The 20934-nt window shown below is 37.5% G+C and overlaps 1 protein-coding gene across 4 annotated transcripts in view; it reads right to left on the bottom strand.

The window, feature by feature from the left end:
• Positions 1-17704, bottom strand: part of AKR1D1 (aldo-keto reductase family 1 member D1) — a 53392-nt gene extending 35688 nt beyond the window's left edge. For 2 of the 4 annotated variants that reach the window (XM_055347203.2, XM_055347204.2), the window contains exons 1-2: positions 17548-17704; positions 6263-6425 (exon numbers count right to left, since the gene is read on the bottom strand). In XM_055347203.2, the coding sequence (XP_055203178.1) occupies positions 6263-6355 (93 nt within the window). In that variant the 5' untranslated portion in view covers positions 6356-6425; positions 17548-17704. The remainder of the gene's footprint in view (positions 1-6262; positions 6426-17547) is intronic. The other 2 variants (XM_055347201.2, XM_063708794.1) reach the window with 2 other exon arrangements.
• Positions 17705-20934: the final 3230 nt, after the last annotated feature.

Genomic DNA, 20934 nt, shown 5'->3' with positions numbered 1-20934 from the left:
AAAGAAAATGTGGTACATAGACAATGTAATATTATTCAGCCTCAAAAAAGAAGGAAATTCTGCAGTACACAACAACATGGATGAACCTGGAGAACATTATACTAAGTGAAATAATTCAGTCACAGAGTAATACCACAATGAAAAATTGGAATTATTAGTCAAAAGTTAAAATAACTATGATTGTTTTGATTAAAGAAATAAGCTTGAGGCTGGGCATGGTGGCTCATGCCTATAATCTCAGCACTTTGGAAGGCTGATGCAGAATTGCTTGATGCTAGGGGTTTGAGACTGGCCTGGGCAACGTAGTAAGACCCTGTGTTACAATAAAATAATAAAATAAAAACAAAAATTAAAAAAATTATCCAGGCATGGTGATGTACACCTGTCTGTAGTCCTGGCTACTCGAGAGGCAGAGGCAGGAGGATTGCTTGAGCCCAGGAGTTGAGATCTTCAGTGAGCTATGATTGCACCACTGCAGTCCAGCCTGGGTGACAGAAGAAGACCCCCATCTCTATTAAAATAATAAAAAAAAGAAAATTAAATTTAAAAACAAAGAAATAAACTTGAAAATCTCTGTAGAGGACAGGAAACTATGAAAAGTGCCCTAGAAGATTTAGGAAAGAACCAAACACAGCAATTCTATAAACAAAACAAACAAGCAAACAAAAATCTGATAAGATATCTAAAATTAAATGGACGCATCAGTAGCATATCGGACATAGCAAGAAGGAATTAGGTAGAAGGAAGAAGGTAAATCAGCAGAAATGATCCAGCACTGCTCCTCCATGTTAATGTCCAGCATTCCCTGTGTCCTTTGAAAACGACGCAGAAGCTGCTGCCTTGGAACACGTGCTCCAGGCAGGATCTACCTGCATATTGCCTCCTAGTCACCAGACCAATAATTAGTTGTTCCAGGAGGGGGCTTCCAGTGAATATCACTTGGTAGGGAGACTAATTTCACAGCCATGGAGTCACGTTAGAATATATCCTTCTAAATATAAAAGGTAGGAGTTCTTGGCTGGGCTTGTTGGCTCATGCCTGTAATCCCAGCACTTTGGGAGGCCGAGGCAGGTGAATCACCTGAGGTCGGCAGTTTGAGATCAGCCTGATCAACAGGGAGAAACCCCGTCTCTACTAAAAATACAGAATTAGCTGGGCATGGCCATCTTGGTGAAACTCTATCTCTACTAAAAATACAAAAATTAGCTGGGTGTTGTGGTGCACACCTGTAGTCCCAGCTACTCAGGAGGCTGAGGCAGGAGAATTGCTTGAACCCGGGAGGTGGAGGTTTTGGTGAGCCGAGATCGATCGCGCCATTGCACTCCAGCCTGGGCAACAAGAGTGAAAGTCTGTCTCAAAAAAAAAAAAAAAGGTAGGAGTTCCTTTTATATTTTGAATATTATCCCTTATGAGATCTCCTGGCTGGATAAAGGAAGAAAGAGGGTGATACACTGAGGGAGCTGCACACCAAGACACCATGCAATGGAGGTGGAGAGTGTGTGTGAGAATGGATCTTGGGGTGCAGCATCAAGAGGAAGGTGGAATTTCAAGTTGGATAAAGGAGAGTTTATTGATATGGAAACACCATCTTCTGATACGTGACTTAACACCTCAGGAAACAGTGCTAACACACTGCCAGCATAACTCTTGAAATCTTGGAAAAAGTGAGATCCACATACATGAAGTAGACATTCCAGAAATACCATGGCAGATGGTCAAAAGAGGGCTCAGGAAGCTCAGAGAAGGGAGCCCACTATAGTAGATATACTATGTAAGGCTGGAAGTCCACAGATGATCTATGTTTTGCAGCAGGGCCCAGAGAACACTACTTTTATCAAAGAGACAGCAATGCTTTAGCAACAAAAACACCAGAGTTGTTGAGCTCAATTACGGCTGTCTTCTGTAGACAAGGCAGACTGTGGGAGATATTGAAAAACTAGGTTTACTAAAAAATTAGGGGCCAGGTATGGTGGCTCAGACCTGTAACATCAGCACTTCAGGAGACCAAGACAGGAGGATTGCTTGAGCCTAGGAGTTCAAGACCAGCCTGGGCAACATAGTGAGATCCTGTCCTTATTTTAAAAACTAGGAATGAGGGAATTTTAAAGTAATAGAGGCTACATGGTAGTACTAACTTCAGAAGTGAAGGGGGCACTGTTATCAAAATGAGTGGTATCCAAAGAGCATAACCCACAGAGATGCTTTGCAGAGATGGTTATTAGACAGGAAATCCCTAGAGTTTTCAGGCAGCATACAGGATGCTCAGTTACATTTGAAATTCAAATGGGCAAGACTTTTATGTATATGCATATTCCAAACATTAAATGGGATGGAACATACTTATATTTAAAAATTATTCATTGTTCATCTGAAGTTCAAATTTACCTGGACATCTTATATTTTTACTTGCTAAATCTGGCAACCCTACCCTAAAGGCAAGTTAGATAGGCAGCCAACAAGTGCATTGCATAATTTAAAGAAACCAAAGCAGTCAGCATGGATTATTGGGCTGGGCATAGTGGCTCATGCCTATAATCCCAGCAATTTTGAAGGCCAAGGTGGGAGAGTTGCTTGAGTTCAGGAGTTTCAGACCATCCTGGGCAACATAGAGATACCTCGTCTCTATTAAGAATTTTAAAAAATGGATTATTGGAAGGCTGATGGAAGTTCTTTCAAGATAAAGTCATAGGTATGGCTGTATACTAGGAAAAGCATTAAGAAGGAAGCACAGTACCCAAAAGGCACCCTCAGGCTCCAGAGGCAGCATATTCCATATTTGCAGTACTATTCCTACCCATTTACTGTGTGACATGAATACACCAGGTTTCATTAGGCCCAGAATGGGGAGGGGCTCAGCAGAACTCCAGACTTTACCACAATCATCCCTGCCACTTGGGCCATATGACCCAGCAGGCCCTGTTGTTTACATGTGGCATGGAGTTTATGGCAAGCCCCAGTTGGAGAATTACAAGGTAAGCCTCTAGGGTTCTGGAGCAAGTCACGCCATCTACATTGTTGACATTGCTGCTGAGTCCTGTAGAGATAGTACATCTGACCATGGGACATGATGTGACTGTGTGGCCAGAGCTGCCCATTATGAGCTGGGTTATATAAGATCCACTACAACGTAAGTTTGGGTGGGTCAGTGGAAATCCATTGTAAGATGTAATTGGCACATTTGTGATTGGACACAAGTTGGACAAGACAGCATGCCATCCAGATGTCATCCAAAATCTGAATGAGTTGCTGTTGCTTACAAATTAATAATTACTTTACAGCATTCTCCAAAAAGTGTTAGAAGACTGGCCAACAACTGGATTATTATTCATGATGATTGGCTGTACTGGAGGACAAGCTGCCACCCTCTTGTAGTGTGATGTCTATTATATTCTCAATAATAGTCCCCCGAGTGTTAGTTGCTTGTGTTTTTTCTTTTTTCTTGTAGAAATAAAGAGGAAAATAAGGCATTGCTTGCACTCATGTCTAGTATCAGAATGGGGAAGTAGGACAAAATGGAGAAAAGACTTAACTCTCTGAAACTACTCATTTATGCTTTCTGCCTGGCCCCTGGTCCCCTTAGATAGAGCTTATGAGACCTTCACCCTGTCCTCAGCTTAAAACCAGATCTGAAAAAATTACTTGGTATAAGAGCAAGGCTTTGCTTTCCCCAGTGAAACAAAGTTCCCTGGGTGATCAGAAAAGGGGAATTAAATGGGCATTGGAGAGAAAGTAAGGAATGTTTAGGTCCGGGTGTCATGGCTCACTGCTGTAATCCGAGCATTTTGGGAGGCTGGGGCGGGTGGATCACTTGAGCCCAGGAGTTTGAGACCAGCCTGGGCAACATAGCAAAAACCTGCCTCTAATAAAAATAAAATAAATAAAATAAAAGGAATGTTTAAAGGATGGCACATTTCTGAGAAATGGGTTCTGAGCCCTGCACCCCCACCTCCCTTTGCTCAGGGGCAAAATGTAGTGGGTGTTTTAGGCTTCTCCTAGGTACTCACCAAGAGCTTGGACTGCACTTCTCCTTTGCCCCATGGCTCATTCAGATTCTGAAAACTTGCTGCAACTACAGCAGTCTCAACCAGAGCCACTCAGGAAGGAATATTCCTCCATCTAACTTTCTAGGCCATGCCTTCTCCATAGCTTGTACCCCATAATTAGACTTGCTCATCATTTCTTTCATCTTTGAACAATAGTTATCTCCTGTAAGGGACTTACATGGGGGAGATATAACAAACAATTGAGAATATAGCTTCGAGAATCTCTGCATATATGTGGTTGGAGTCAAGATTATGAATGAGATCATAAAGAGACATTGTGCAAAGAAAGAAGAGAAAGGGGCCAAGGATCAAACTCATATAATTGTTCCAAGAGTAATTTTCCATTGCATTACCAAAAACAAGGGAGGTGTGCAATTGAAGTGGAATGTGGGATTGTGATGCAAGTTTTAACTACTCTTGCTATGGGTAGTTTATTTCTCCTCATCTGCCTTCCATTCTCCATGCTACAACCTGAGTTTTATCTTTCAAAAACACAGATCTAGTGATGCTCTTTCTTTGCTTCTAAACTTTAGATGATGTCTCATTACTATAGAATGAAGTTCCAACTCCTGGCTGAGCATAGTGGCTCACGCCTTTAATTCCAGCACTTTGGGAGGCTGAGGCGGGCGGATCGCTTGAACCCAGGAGTTCAAGACCAGCCTGGGCAATATGATGAAACCCCTTCTCTACAAAAAATACAAAAATTAGCTGGGCATGGTGGCACCTGCCTGTGGTCCCAGCTACTCAGGAGGTTGAGTCAGGATGATTGCTTGAGTCTGGGAGGCAGAGGTTGCAGTGAGCCAAGATTGCATCATTGCACTCCAGCCTGGGTGACACAGTAAGACCCTGCCTTAAACAAACAAACAGAGTTCCAACTCCTTAGCATGGTGTTCAAGGTCCTTGGTAATCCCTGTCTTAATCTGCATTTTCAGATTCAGCTGCCATCATCATTAACTCCCTGTGCCAGGCACTATGGGCTTGGCATTCACTGGATATATCATATATCCTTCTCTGTCTAACGAAAATGTCTCTATACTTCGTATTGCCAAAATGTCCTGCTTTAGCTGTGCTTCTCTGTCTGGTACATTCATGCTCAGCTTCAAATAGTTCATTCATACATGACCACTCAAATTTCAGTAGCATTTCTACACATGTCACTGTTTATTCTTGTAATCAGCATTTAATGTTGAACTGCAACAAGGAACAGATATTCTCATAAGCTGAAACTTTACTATGTTTTAAAGGAAGCCCATTTCAATCTTCATGGTCAAATTTAATTATTTCCATTTCTATGCTGATATGGTTTGGCTGTGTCCCCTCCCAAATCTTATCTTGAATTGTAGTTCCCATTATCCCCACATGTTGTGGGAGGGACCCAGGGAGAGGTAATTGAATCATGGGGAAGGTTACTTCCATGCTGTTCTCAGGATAGTGAGCGAGTTCTCATGACATTTGATGGTTTTATAAGGGGCTTTTCCCCTTTGGCTCAGCACTTCTCCTTGCTGCCATCTTATGAAGAAGGACTTGTTTTCTTTCCCTTCTGCCATGATTGTAAGTTTCTTGAGGCATCCCCAGCCATGCTGAACTCTGAGTCAATTAAACCTCTTTCCTTTATAAATTACCCAGTCTCTAGGGTATGTCTTTAATAGCAGCATGAGAATGGACCAATACATATGCTTTCAGAGACTGTTTACAGAGAATTCTAGAATAGCATTGATCCTTATCTTTGTCATTCTACAATTAGTTGTCAAGAATCTGCCCCCTCTATTTGATTTTTAATCCCTAGATAACAGAGACATTGTTTTCCTCAAGTATGACACTTCTATCGCCTAGTGCTTAGTGCATGGCAAGTATTCACTAGGTGTTTGTTAGACGGAACTAAAAATTATCTCATATAAGAAAAAACACAAGTCATAAACACACGAATTTCATGTGGCTCAGTTCACTCTAGTAATCAGCATTTAGCTAAATTTCAGTAAAGGAAGCAGAAAGTTCTCCTCTAATCCAAACTAATTTTTAATCATGAATTGATTTAGTTTAACCTTTGGCTCAATACCTATTCAGTAAATAGTAGTCCTTTCATTATTACAAATTGAGGTTGCTTCCATTACTACAAAAAGTAAGTCAATGAGATCTGCTTAAAATAAATTGCAGATTATGCTATAGGCAAATGTTAAAAGAAACAAACAAGCAAGCAAAGAGAGAAAAGATAAGCTTACCGATTTAGGTTCTGAGTAGGTACCAAGTCCGATGATGGGAATGCTGTTTCCATCACTTAGAGGTATGCGGTGACTTGCAGCACTGAGATCCATTGTGGAGAACCTGATTGTAGGAGTGATTCTGAACACCACAGGGAGTCTTTTTAGAAAGGTGTCCTAGGGCCTATTCCATCAAAGAAAGGAAGGCCAGAGGGAGGAGCAGAGGGAAGGGAGATTAACACACCTATTTCTCAACCTGTTTTTTTTTCCAGGTTGTCCTGGAAATCCTAAGCATGGTTGTCCTTTGAACTTCATCAGAGGCTTGTAAAACATAACCTATTGAGAGTTTATGCTTACTTCTTCACAACAAAAGATTGAAAAAAACAAAAAGAAACAAATCTGTCTGGCCTCTATCATTTAGGATGCTTTTGTTGGCAAATAAGAGACTGACATAGTTTGGCTGCATCCTCAACCAAATCTCATCTTGAATTGTAGCTCCCACAATCCCCAATGTCATGGGAGGGACTCAGTGGGAGGTAGTTGAATCATGGGGGTGTTTTTTTCCCATGCTGCTCTTGTGATAGTGAATAAGTCTCACAAGATCTGATGGTTTTATGAAGGACAGTTCCCCTGCACATGCTCTCTTGCCTCCTGCCATGTAAGACATGCCTTTGCTCCTCTTTCACCTTCTGCCATGATTGTGAGGCCTCCCCAGCCATGTGGAACTGTGAGTCCATTAAATCTCTTTTTCTTTGTTAATTACCCAGTCTCGGTTGTCTTTATTAGCAGTGTGAGAATGAACTAATACACACATCTATCTTAAATTCTCTTAAACTATAATGGAAATTTATTGGTTCATGTTCCTCAAATTCTGGCAGTAGGGCTAGCTTCAGGGGAGACTAGACATTTTCTAGGACTTCCCGGGAGATTTGGATGCAGCAGGACTGGAAAGGGATCTAGGATCTTTATCACAAGTTAAGCTTATCACCAGTTAAACTGGACTAGAGGAACAATAACATGGCCAGGACCAATTTCTCACTTCTCATTCGTCTCTCTGCCTTCCTATTCTCTCAGAAAACTCTCTCTCTCAGTTCCCTTAACACTGAAAAGTGTTTACTGACTGTCCTTGGAGTGACAAGGTTTCCAGCTCAAACAACGAAAAAGAGATTTTACTTTCTCAGTAGCTCAAACAGTAGTCCCGAAATTGAAACTTGTTGGCCTTGATTGCCTTTCTTGGTTCATGGATCCATCATGAAATCAATCACAGTGGCCAAAGGAAATAAAAGACATTTCCTTAAAAAAATTAGAAGTCATTTCCAAATTTGGAGCTGGGGGTTGAAGGAGGCAGGAAATTCCACCCCAACATATGGCTCCCTGGTATAATGAAGATTTTGAAATAAAGACCCTTAGAGATCAACGGGCTCTGGAAGAGACTTTCCCCTGTCTACATAAAGATAGGATGGACCCAACAAGGAGGACAATTGTTCTTTTTCCCCTCCCTGTTATCTCATGATCCATTACAAAAAAAGAAGACCAAGAATGTGTTGGGAGTCAGAAACTGATACCCCAAAATATGGCACTTTGACATACTGAACTGGAAAAGCCTCAAGGTCTCTCTGACCTCTACTCCCTACCACCTCTCCCAAAGTGAAGTTCCTTTATCTGCCTAAGATCCAGACCCACCGAAAGGAACAATTCTTTTTTCTTCCTCTCCCCGTAAGACTAAGGATGTAACCTTTCCTGAACAAACCCTTTCACAAGGTAATGTACAAGGTAATCTCTACTCCCTGATCCATTCATTCTCCCTAGTGATCCCCTCAACAGAATTCCTCTTTTCCCCTCTCCCATAACCTGATTTGCCAGTAAATAAGCTTCTAAACCCCGTTGTGGGTGGGTAATCACTCTGTGGTTCTCCCTGTGTAAACATATAGTTAAATAAAATTGAATACCTTTTCTCCAATTAATCTGCCTTTTGTGAGTTGATTTTTCAGTGAAACTTCAGAAGGCAAAGAGGAAGTTTCCCTGGCCTGTACACTTCACAGGTCACTGAGTCCACAATGGTTAAAATGTCCTGAAGTTGAAACTGGCCAAATTGTCCCATATTTATGGATTTTTGAATAAACATAGAAATGGGCCCTCTGTCTTAAAACTTGAAACTTATGTCTTAACTGAGTTTTTTCCTCAGGAAACTGACCCTCAGGCAAGGGACTGAAACTCACTAGATCACCACATCCTGATATTGAGATACCAAATACCTGATTCATCAGGATTTCTTCTTTATCCCTTCCTAATTTCTTTTCGCACCTTCCCTGCTATGTAAACAGATCAATTTTGATCAGTCAGGGAGACAGATTTGAGACTGAACTCCCACTTTCCTTGGCTGCAGGACTAGATTAAAGCCTTCTCCTCTGGCAATCCTTGTTGACTTAGTGATTGGCATTCTGTGCAGGGAGCATCACAATCTTGACTGAACTCCAGGTATTTCAGCAATAAAGTTTGTCTATAATTGACTTGCCCTCCCTCCAACAGTCATTCTTGCTTATGTACGCATTAACACATAATGTATATATAACATGTTCAGTATTCAACTAGACACAGTAATTTAAACTAGGCTGTGGCAATGTGGAACATGGCAGTAATGGTCTTCAATATCATTTTTAAATTGATACAACAAATGCTTACTGTGCACCTTTGTGTGCTAAAATGTTGATTAGCGTGTGTTTGTTATTTTTATTATTACTGAGTTTTTGCTATTTAGTTCTATGCATTTTAACACATATATAGATTTTTGTAACCACCACCACAATTGGGATACTGAAAAGTGCTATAACCCAAAGAACTCTATCCTATCACACCCTCCCCTAACCCTTAATCCATAGAAATCACTGTTTTCAACCACCATAGTTTTATTTTTTGAAATTATCATAAAAATTGAATTACACAATATAAACTTTTTTGAGATTGGCTTCTTTCACTCAGCATAATGCCTTTGAAATTCATCCTGATTGTTGCTTGTGTCAAGAGTTTATTATTTTTTTTAGTGCTCAGTAGTAATCTATTATATATGTGCACCATAGTTTGTTTCTCTATTCTCCAACTGAAGGATGTTTAGTTTGTTTTCAGTTTTTGGTGATTTTGAATAGGGCTGCTCTAAACACTTATGTACAGGGTTTTGTATGAACATTAAATGTTCATTTCTCTATAGTAAATACCCAGGAGTGAGATTATCGGGTAATGTGGCAAATGTATGTTTTGCTTTATAAGAAACCACCAAACGGCCATTCAGAATGACTACCATTTTGCCTCCCCAGTAGCAATGCACATGAGTTGCAGTTGTTCTGTATCCTGACAGCACTTAGTATTTTTTACTTTAGCCTTCTAGTACATTTGTTGTGTTATTTCATTGTTATTTTAATTTGCATTTCCCATGTGGCTGATGATGTTGAACACATTTTTCTTTTTTCCTTTTTTTTGGTTTTTAGAGAGAAAGGGTTTCACTCCATCCCCCAGGCTGGGGTACAGTGGCATGATTATAGCTAGCTCACTGTAGCCTCTACCTCCTGGGCTCAAGTGATTCCTCCTGCTTTACCCAGTTGAGCAGCTGGGACTATCACTGTGTGCCACCATGCATGGCTGGTTTTTAAAAATTTTTTTGTAGAGACAGGGGTCTTACTATGTTGCTCAGGCTGGTCTTGAACTCCTGGGCTCAAATGATCCTCTTCCCATCTCAGCTTCCCAAATTGCTGGGATTACAAGCATGAGTCACCACGCCTGGCCCACCTTTTCTTATGCTTATTTGCCGTCTGTATATCCTCTTGGTGAAGTGCCTATTTAAATCTCCTGCTCATTTTTAAAATTGAATTGTCTTCTTAGTGTTGAATTTTTAGATTTCTTGGTAAATTCCTGATGTGTGTTTTTTACTGGATATGTAGTTTGCAAATATTTTTTCTCAGTCTGTAGATTGTCTTTTCATTCTCTTAACTGTATCTTTCATAGAACAAAATATTTTAATTTTGGTAATGTTTATTTGTCATTTTCTTTGTATTGTGCTTTAAGTATCTAACCCCAGGTCACAAAAATTTAATTCTGTGTTTTTTTTCTGAAAGTTATATAGTTTAATATTTTCTGTTTAGACCTATGGCTCATCGTCAATAAATTTTTGTATAATTGAAGAGATTTAGTTGTTTTGTTTTGAATAAGGATGGCTTATTGTTTCAATTACATCTGTTGAAAAATCTGTGCTTTCTTCACTGAATTTCTTTTGCACCATTGTTAAAAATAAAAGGCAAGCGAGCAGCCATATACTCTAGTAAATCATAAGACCAGCCCTGATTTTATTGATAATTGTCCAAGTTTCTAAAAACTATAATATGATAAATATTTCAACATTACCATATATTTAAAAAAATAAAATAAATAAATAAATAAATAAAAGGCCATATATTGGTGGGTCTATGACTTTCTACTTTGTTTCATTGATTTTTTTTTTTTGCTTTATTTCTGTGAACTCCACATAGAAATAAGTTTCACTGATCTATTTGTCTCTTCTTTCATTGATACCACACTGTCTTGATTTTTGTAGCTTTATCATAAACCTTAAAACCATATAGTATAATTTTCAGACTTTATTTTTCTTGCCCAGAAGTATTTTAGCTATTCTTTCTCTTTTACTTTCGATATATGTTTTAGAATCAGTTTGTGTGTTTAAAATTCCTGCAGGATTATTTTGTATATTTAAATTGTTTTCTGGGTGTCTTATTTTGGGCTGCCATAATAAAATATGATAGACCGGGTGGTTTAAACAACAGCCATTTATTTTGCACAGTTCTGGAAGCTGTGAACTCCAAGATCAAGGTGCCAGCCAATTCAGTTTCTGTTAAGAGCCAGGAAGAGAGCTTCCTGGCTTGTTGATGGCTGTCTTGCTGTGTTCTCACAGTGTGTTGGGGGCTGGGGAGGTGGGGAAGAGGAGAAACTGAGAGTAAGCGAGCTCTGTGGTCTCTTTTTAAAAGGACACCAAGCCCATCGTGAGGAACCCACCCTCATGACCTGATATAAACCTAGTTACCTCTCAAAGGCCCCATCTCAAGATACCATCACACTGGGAATTCAAGTTTCAGCCTGTGAAATCTAGGGGGACACTATTCAGTCCATAGCGCTGGAGTTACCCTGGGGATTACGATTAGCATCTTAACTTTGTAACAATCAAGTTTGAATTAATACTAACCCAGTTTTAATAGTATTCAAACATTTTGATCCTTTAAAAACTCCATCAGCCTACTCCTTTATGATATTATTGTTACATAGATTTTGTCTTCAGGTTTTGACAATTTGACAGTAATGTGTCTTTCTGTTGATCTCTGGCTGTGTCCTTCTTGGAGTTCACTGAGCTTCTTGGATGCATAGTGTCATGATTTGCACCTAATTTGGAAAGTTTCTTGGCCGTTATTTCTTCAAAAAATAGTGTTTTATTTTTTTCTCTCCTCTCTTTCTTGTACTGCTATTATGTATACGTTTGTATGACTGATGGTGTCCTACAGGTCTCTTAGGCTTAGTCATCTTTCCACTCCAGTGAGTTTTAAATGTCAGATATGTTTTTCATTTCTGAAATTTCCATTTAGTTATTTTAAATATGCTTTATTTCTTTCCTTAGACTCTCTACTTTTGCACTGGCTTCAAAAGTGTTCTTGATTGTTTCCTGGGAAACTTTTGTAATCGCTGCCTTAAAGTTTTCACCATTTAAGTATGTACAACATCTATGACATCTTGGCTTTGCTGTCTTTTGGTTATTGAGAACTTTTTGAATGTTATGTTATGAGATCCTGGGTCCTGGTTTCGTTTGTTTGTTTGTTGTTATTGTTTGTTTGCTTTTGAGACAGGGTCTTGCTCTGTTTTCCAGGATGGAGTGCAGTAGTGCAGTCACAGCTCACTGCAGCCTCAATCTCCTTGGGTCCTGTTTAAATGGCATAGAATGTTAACGTTCTCATTGTAGAAGGCAGGCTTTAGAGTTGTATTCAGTGGGAGACTCCATCTTATTTGGAACTAGAACCCTCACATGTTTCTTAATTTTTAATGTATTATATACATCCTTACTAAATTGATGGGAATCTAAATATTACATTGCTTTTGTCATCAGAAATGTTTCAAGTTACTCTTTATATATTAATATTTTCAAAATAAATTGACCTAAAACAGCTCCTATTTTCATTCAACAAAAAAATTGCTTGTGAATTATACTTTCTTTGTGGCCATAAATCCATAAAAATTATATTGACAGAAATAATAAGATTAAGTTTGGTATTTACTATGTACTTTACATGGCTTCTTTAATTTTCACAACAATCTTATGTGGTGAATATACTGGGTCATTTAGTGTCCCCCCAAAGTCAGGTCTATCTGAAACCTCAGAATGTGACCTTATTTAGAAATAGGATCTTTGCAGATATAATTAGATAAGTTACTATTGGATTTCGGTAAGCCCAAATCCAATGACTGGTGTTCTTATAAGATGAGAAAACAGAGACATAGAGGCTTAGGGAAGAATGACACGTGATGACAGAGACAGAAATTGAAGTAATGCATCTACAAGCCGAAGAATGCCAATGATCGCTGGCAACCACTAGAAGAAAGGAAGAGGCAAAGAAGCATTCTTCCTTAGAAACTTCAGAGGGAGCATGGCCTTGCTGATGTCTTCATTTCAAACTTCTAGCATCGAGAAATGTGCTAGAATAATTTTTGTTTGTTTGTTTTAAGCCACCTAGTTTGTGGTAATTTGTTATGGCAGCCCTTAGAAAGGAATGCAGTGGGTAATATTATTATTCCTGTTTTATAGGAAGAGTCTTGAGGTCCAAAACAGTTTTTGTCAAAAATTGCTTAGTAACTGGAAGAACTGCCAGGCTGTCTGACTCCAGAGCCCATGCCTTTAGTCACTACACTCTACTCCCTCCAATAAAGTGATAACAGGGTAGATACATTGATCAATGACAACATATTTAAAGGGACTACAAAAATGACTAATCCAAACTAGTCATAATTAAATGAAAATAAATTGAAACCTTCGTATATAATATGCTCACAGTATTAGATACTCTTATGTCTGTAGATCTGATGGTAGAAAAATGTTTGCTTATTACTGTATCAGAGATGAAAATTGATTTGACCTGTTTACTGGAGAGCTATTATCAATAATAAATTTTACTAAATTATTAGTATTATTTATTATTACTATTAGCATAATTAATTATTATTACCATTAATAAAAAGGATAATAAAAATGTCTAGAGTATATCTTAAGTCAGATACTTTAGATGACATTTTAGTGCCATTTAGTCAATCACTTGTTGAAGCCATCAGTCCAGGACCATTAGAAAAATACATGTAACCAATGAAGTTAGTTTTATAAACTCCCTGCAGCAAGGAAGACTGCACTCTACATAGAAGCATGGAGTCTTAGTAAGAGGGAGATGGGAAGAGCTCATTGTAGAAACCGGGCTTATCTTAGGTGATTTGGGGAAAGATTCCAGGACACAGCTATATTTTGTGTGTGTATGTGTGCCCTCTTAACACTGGGCCAGTACAGTGATTGGATATCTTAATAATTTATTTCTAGAAGGTTGAATAAATAGAGCATAGCTAGCATTGCCATTGGAGAAAAAGTAGCAGTCACCCATGTTGGCTGAAGATGGGATATTTGGTTATTCTTGTGGTTGCATAGTACCTCTGCTCAGGTATAATTACAGAATGGACTTAATTTTTTCTCATTCCATCATGGTCATGAAGAGTCCTCATGTAATATTGATATTCTATGAAATTATTTATGTTTAGCAGGGAAGAAACATCGTAGCCTAGTGGTAGAAACTAGGCCACTGTCCACTGATAGATATCCGGAAAGACAAAGTCAGACTGTGGGACAATAATCTTTGAAGTTCAAGACCTTTGCATCGTCAGGATCCTGCTGATTAGATTATCTGGGAAAGGTTGCCTCTAGACTGGACAAGTGTCAGTTCCTTCTGAGCCTTCTAAGGTTGGTGCAAAAGTAACTGTGGTTTTTGCCATTACTTTTATATGGGAAAAACCACAACTACTTTTGCAGCAACCAAATATAGAATGAGTGTTTGCATCATGTAATGTAAAAGTGGTTACACAGTAGCACTTAAGAATCTATACAGGATGCATTGAACAACTGTGATACAGGCACTTGTCAGAAAAAGAAATTATTATGACTTTGGTAGAAGACTGTTCATCCACTGGACTAGATAACCAAACCCAGATCTCAAAAATGCGCTAAAAAATCCAGCGGAGTCTATTCTTGTACATATGTATTTGCACCAAGGTATGCAAATACATATGTAGATATGTATGTTTGTTCTGGCATGAACTTCCTCTTGGTTAGTGAAGAGGAAATCAAGATGAAATATGTTGTTATCCATTCAGACCCTGCGTAATGAATTTAAACTGTTTGATGGGTTTCCAGTGGTAGTGTACACATAAGGAATAGTATTTTGGTAGGGCATGGACTCAAAGGACAGTATAAACATTATGTATCTTCAAAACAGAGAACTAATCATTGGACCCTAATGCTGGACATATTTTCTGAGTGAAGTTAAATAATTCCTGCAGGATACAGTGACTCTGAAGAGAGCAACTGACCACTGCAGAGAGTGGAGCGGAGTTCCTAGGTTTAGTTAATGATCTAATAAGATGTATTTTGTAATGTGGAGGTAAAGTCCAATTTTTACAAGGTTGAAGGTTGGGACTCATAATGTGAGAGACATTTCAGTACTAGAAGAAATTTGTATAAGAACATCTATCTTGACAATATTTAAAGAAACATCTATGACATATGTTTCCCCCAGCGGGGTCAAATGGATATTGATCCACCAATCAGATTTACAGCAGTAACTAAGGTCTGAGAAAAATGTATAAGAATGTTTTCTTTCTCTTGAAATGCCACAAGAAAAGACCACAGAGGCTTAGAAGTTTAAAAAAAAATGTATAGGAGAACAGACTGAGAACTCTTGACCCAGTCACTGGAGAGCTTCAACATATGCTATTAGGCAAGATCCATAGTAAAAAAAATCAAAAGGAAAAGTGTATTAAATTATCTTAAAATTAATCTTGTTCCAGAGATTTTAGTAAAAGCTATCTAGTTTACATAATCATTAGCTTCAATGGAGGGTTTTGAATCAACTGTTACTTTAGAGGATTGTCTGCTTCTGGTAGAGTTCAAAGAATTCTCAGCTTGAGGTCTACCAGTGAAATGGAAGTCCCCTGATCTAGGAAAAAGGATGTATGTCTTTTGAACTGAAAATATGAATGCAGGGATTACTATCTTAGAGTTTCACCACAGTGTTAATTAGTAACAGTACCTGATACAGTCCTGTTAGTCAAAGTTCAAGGCAAAATCTTCCTTTGCTTTCTCTTCCAGAAGACAAAATCTCCAGGTTTCAGGCTCAAAGATTGTGTAAATGGTTACTTTGAAAAGGCAGCTTTTCAAATGATAAGATGTAGTATTTAGTTATGTCAACTTGCAGTGGGGCAAAGACTAGGATCAGAGCAAAATTCTGAAATGCATGGCATGGTCTGTTATTAACTCTTAAGGGGAGAGCCCGTGTCATGAAGGTAAATGCAATACTGTAGGAACTTACATGTAAGTTCCAGTGACTCTTAGAACTTTGACAATTTTTAGTTTTAGTAATCCTTTATTTTCTCTACATTTTCCTGAAGATTGGGTATAAGAACAATACAGTTTTTGAGTAAAAGGAAAAGCATTCAAAGTCTTTAATGATGGTCTGGCAAGAAAAAGTCTCAATCCATCCTAAAAATAAGTAAAGAATGACCAAAGCTTGCTGGGAAATGTTGATTGGACCAATAATTGCTCTTTCATTTTATGCTAACTGGCAGATCCACTTGAGGTTAGTTAACTCAGTTATCTGAAGTCAACTGACTTTTGAGAAAGGCTCATATGCCAAGAGTGAATTCGAATCAGTAATAGCATAGCTTGCCTGACAATCTCCAGCTTTTATGTTTAAGTATGAACTACCAATGAACATAATTCAATTAGGGTTATCAAAAGATACATTAATTATTTTGATCAAGTATTTGATTCCTGAAGGGATCCATAGGACCCAGTTTGTACTTTATTACAGGCAACAAATAAAGCAATAGCAGGAGAAGAAAATGCATTGGGAGTGTCTAGAGATCTCAGATGAAGACTTCCTTACTTTCACACCACATGGTTGTTCTGATTATGCTTTGTCTTCAGGTATTAAAACACCAGTGACCTGTGTGAGCACCTTGGTACCAGAAAGCCCAGAGCCTGCTCAAGGAGGGTGTCTCTTACAGTGAGCTAGTTGCATAGACATATTCCAATATGTGACCAGACTTAGTCCCTCAAGCTCCACCGAAACCAGTGGAAATTATAAATGCAATTATTAATACTAAATATTGCTGACAGGCTGGTACATGCTACCCTGAAAACGACTCACAGATCCATCATTTACCTTCAATTAATACATATTTAGTTAATACATTCCCTAGTATTGACAAGAGTCGATGTCATTCTCTAGGCAGTTCTGGAGATAAGCATTTGTCCTTATCTCCAAATAAGAAGGTCAATAGAGGTTAACCCATGCCATACAAAGGGAATATACAAAGGTCTGTATAGGGCACTGATAATTTCCTAATACAGGTTAAATAATCAAGGCATTTTTCTTACTTGAGTAGGGAAGGAGAGTTGTTGGGTCCAAGGTACTAAAGCTGTGGATAGTTATATATGAAGGAGAGACAAACAATGATGCCATAATCTATCTCCAAGGCATTTAATTTATCCCATAAAGTGCACTGTAATTGTTTACAATTGACAAGAATATTTACATCTAAAATACTGGGAAAAAAGTCTTTTAATAGTTATTTTGGCAGTTGTTATTATTATATAACTATGATTAATAACTATTATTATATAACTATTATATACCTATTTAAACATAGGTATATTTCTTTTAACCTGAAAAGTACAAAACTGATGGGTACATGTTTGTATTAATGTATTTTACTTATACATAATTAATCTGGAAAGGTGAACTTTTGCTGTGATTTATCAAGCTACCCGTCTTTCATCTTAAATTTTGCACAGTAGTTTCAAATTGGTGAAAATTTGGAGAATGACAAATCTGATTATTTTTACTTATTTTTAAAATAAATCTTTGTGGTACCTAGGGAACCCTTCGAGAAATTTCATGATAGCTTAGTCATAAAAAGATATCTTCACGGAAAAGATTTTCCAAGCTGAGACATCTGTGAGTACTCACCAGACTCCAGCGTATAGTGATGCAATGCTGTGATTTACAGAGGAAAGACCTAGTGCAGCAGAAGAGTTCAGCCAAGCATTAGGGGTCAGAGAGATGGCATCCCAGGCTAAGCTTCCCAGCATCTGTATTCACACGCAGCACACCAAGTTTCCAGATTGAACCGCCAAGATCTGTGTGAGGAATGCGTTAGCTCAGGCTAGAACTCAAAACCAAGCTTCCCAGCAGGAATTTTTCTCTCTTGAGCCACATAATCAAGCCTAGCTAACTCAGCTGGTTTGACCTGTTGCACATCATCAGTAAAGAAACTGACCTTGGGGGGTGCGGGATCACCAGGGGGAGCTTTACCCTTTAACCAGCATATCATAAAACTGCCCTTATCTTGTCTGAGTGTCAAAATGTCATCCAGGAGACCTAGAGACAAAGAGTTTACAGGTGGAAAGTCCAGCTGTAAATTAACTCCATTGTCCATATCCTCTTATTTTTCTGAATTTGGGGCCTGAATTTGGGGCTTAAATTTGGGGAATGCAAAATGAAGAGTTTTCAGAGAAGAAGAGATATAAAAACATGAGACAGTCTCTAGAGGCAGGTAATGGTTACCCAAATGTTTGTTCTCTCCAGGCAATATTTGAAAACACACCATAACAAGAAACAATAATTAGTAGAAACTTTTAATTCTTTTAAGCTGTGAGGGTTTTTTTGTTTTGTTTTGTTAAAATAGTTTAAAAGCATGTCCAAAGGAATGAGGGCTAATAGAATATTATAGTGCTAAAAAAGGTACATCTGTGAGAAAAAATGACTGAGTCATTTTACAGAAAAACACAAAATATAATTTTCTCCTTTTGGTTCACTATTCACGTAACAAATTGTAGTAAATAATTTACTAATACTGCTCTATGTGCAAGAATTTAGACAGAGAGATAAATACACAAACAGATGATAAACAGAAAGATTTTAACTTTAGTCTTAATATATAATTTTATAAATATATTAAATAAAATAATGCTTATCATATTGAATTTACCATTTTAATTTTCTGCAACAATTTCCTGAATAGAGAAATCATTTTTTGTACCATCTATATATTTATATATTTTACATATTTTTGTATCTATTGTACCATTTACATTAATTGCCATATTTAACAAAAATAATTCTATTGCCTTTAGATAGAAAAGAAAATTAAAGAACATGAAGCCAAGAATTGTCTTTTTTTCAGTGAATACGCATGTTAGATTATTAACTCAAATATAAAGTGGCAAAAATAAATATATGACATTATTCTAAAAGCATTTACACAAACTTTTAATTTAGCCATTTTAAGAAGTAATGGCAAATTAAAACTATGTTTAGTGACTAAATTTCTGTATCTTTTTCTTACTAGTATACTTTTTGGGCATTCAGTGATAACTTATTAATGAGCTAAATTTAACTTTTATCTAAGGTATCAAAGCTAATTAAGGATCTGGAAATTACAATTTTAGCCAGTGCATTAAGCCTTCATGATTTGGAGCAGTATAAAAATTTCACAATATTAAACCCTTTAAAAAGACGTCTGCTATGACCATTTCAATTAATTGAATACGATTTTGTATTTTTGTCATCTTATATTTACTTGACCAACGAAAGGAATTTTGGAAATTTTAATCTTGAGAAACTTCAGTCTTGCACAAACGAAAGTATTGTGCTAACAAAATTCTCATATGACAAAACCTGGGGAAAGACAGTGTTATCTCTCAATCAATATTATTTGTCTCTAAACCAATATTAACTCTAGTTTGTTGGAGTTAATATTGACTCAATCTGAGATTTACCTTTTTAACCAAGAATATTACATAAACCTTTAAAATATAATGTATAAACATCTGCATTAATAACTAAAGTTGACTCTAAATTATGCCAAAAGCTCTGTATAGTCAACTTTTTAAATCTTGTAACCCTAACCAATGACATTAGCTTAACTCACAATTAAATCTCTCATTATTTCCTTTAAACTCCGAGCTTTTAGCAAGATGAAATTGTAAAAGACAACACATTTTACAAGTTTAATGTTTTTGCTTCTCCTTTTAATTAGGATAGGACTGTTAATTTTCCCATAACGTCTTTGTTTAAAATATTGACAGGTCTCTTTGTTGAAAAAAATTATTAAATTTCCCTTAAAAATTCATTAATTTGTAAATCCTTCTCATGATTAAGCTAATTATTTTTTTCACCAAGTTTTTGTATCTTCTGATCTTATCAAAATATAGTTGCTAGTGGTCATGACAGGTCTGAATTCTTCAATATACCTTTTTCTGTCCATTCTGGGGTTTGAGAAGTCTTCTATTAATATTAATATATGGCATAGGGATATGAATATGATCAAGGTTTAAAATGCACACACCAGTCAAAATCTGGAGAGGAAAAGGAAAGATACAAACAAGAACGAGGGGAATAGGAGTCAGACGGAGACACACGTGAACCTGCTTTAAGTTCTCAAACTTTTCAGTGGACTTAAAGGGTATTTTAGAGAGGTAGTTTTAAAGGGCAAATTGCACTTGGAAGCCTCCTCATCTTAATTAAAGAAAGCAGACCAGGTGGGGCTGGGAGCAAAAAAGAAAAAAGAAAAAGTAGACCATTGGACAGTTAAAATTGTGTTTTGCTTTCCTAAAGGGCATGTCAAATGAACAATCTTATTTATACCAAAGATTTCTAAAAGTGGCCGCTATAATCCCGGGTTGTCTTTGTAAACTGTGCCAGTTGGAAGGATAGGTGCATGAACATCATGCTGTATACTATAAATAATACCATTTTTATTTGTCACTTAAAATCGATAAAGATCCATTTTACCCTTGACCTAAAAAAAAGAAGGAATGATAGTTGCATGAATTGACCCTGAAGCAAGACAGCATGAAGAAAGGTAGGTATTTGGCCTAAAGGAGGCAGAATTTTAGAGTCAGGAGACTTCCGAGACTGATTAGAGTGGTGCTCGTGAAACTACATGTCTCCCAAACCTGGCCAAAGACAAGTCATCACCAGTGAAGCCTCTGGGGAAATAAAACAAAATAAAGACATTTTCAGAGATACAAAGACAAGATTGAGGAAACAATCCTTGAAGAGTTTTGGAAAAGAGATCTGAGGCAAAGTTTATATAAAGGGCACTCGTCTAATGAGACCCTTGGAAGTCTTCAGCCCTGGGCCACCTGGAGGATGGACTCACTGGGCCTATGTTCATCCTCTCTCCATAGACTTTTCCTGTTGCAGAAAAATGAGACTCAAGATACTGGATAATCACCCAGAAAAACAGAAGCAAGGTTTAGAAGACTGGACATCTTTATATCAAAGAACAATAAACTTATGACCAGACAACCCAAAAAGTTCTGGAGATGTTATTTCTAGGAACACAAGATA

Source organism: Gorilla gorilla, chromosome 6, assembly GCF_029281585.2.
Source record: "Gorilla gorilla gorilla isolate KB3781 chromosome 6, NHGRI_mGorGor1-v2.1_pri, whole genome shotgun sequence".
NCBI lineage: Eukaryota > Metazoa > Chordata > Mammalia > Primates > Hominidae > Gorilla > Gorilla gorilla.
Note: the sequence above shows the minus strand (reverse complement) of the source record. Positions and strands in the feature narration are given on the sequence as shown.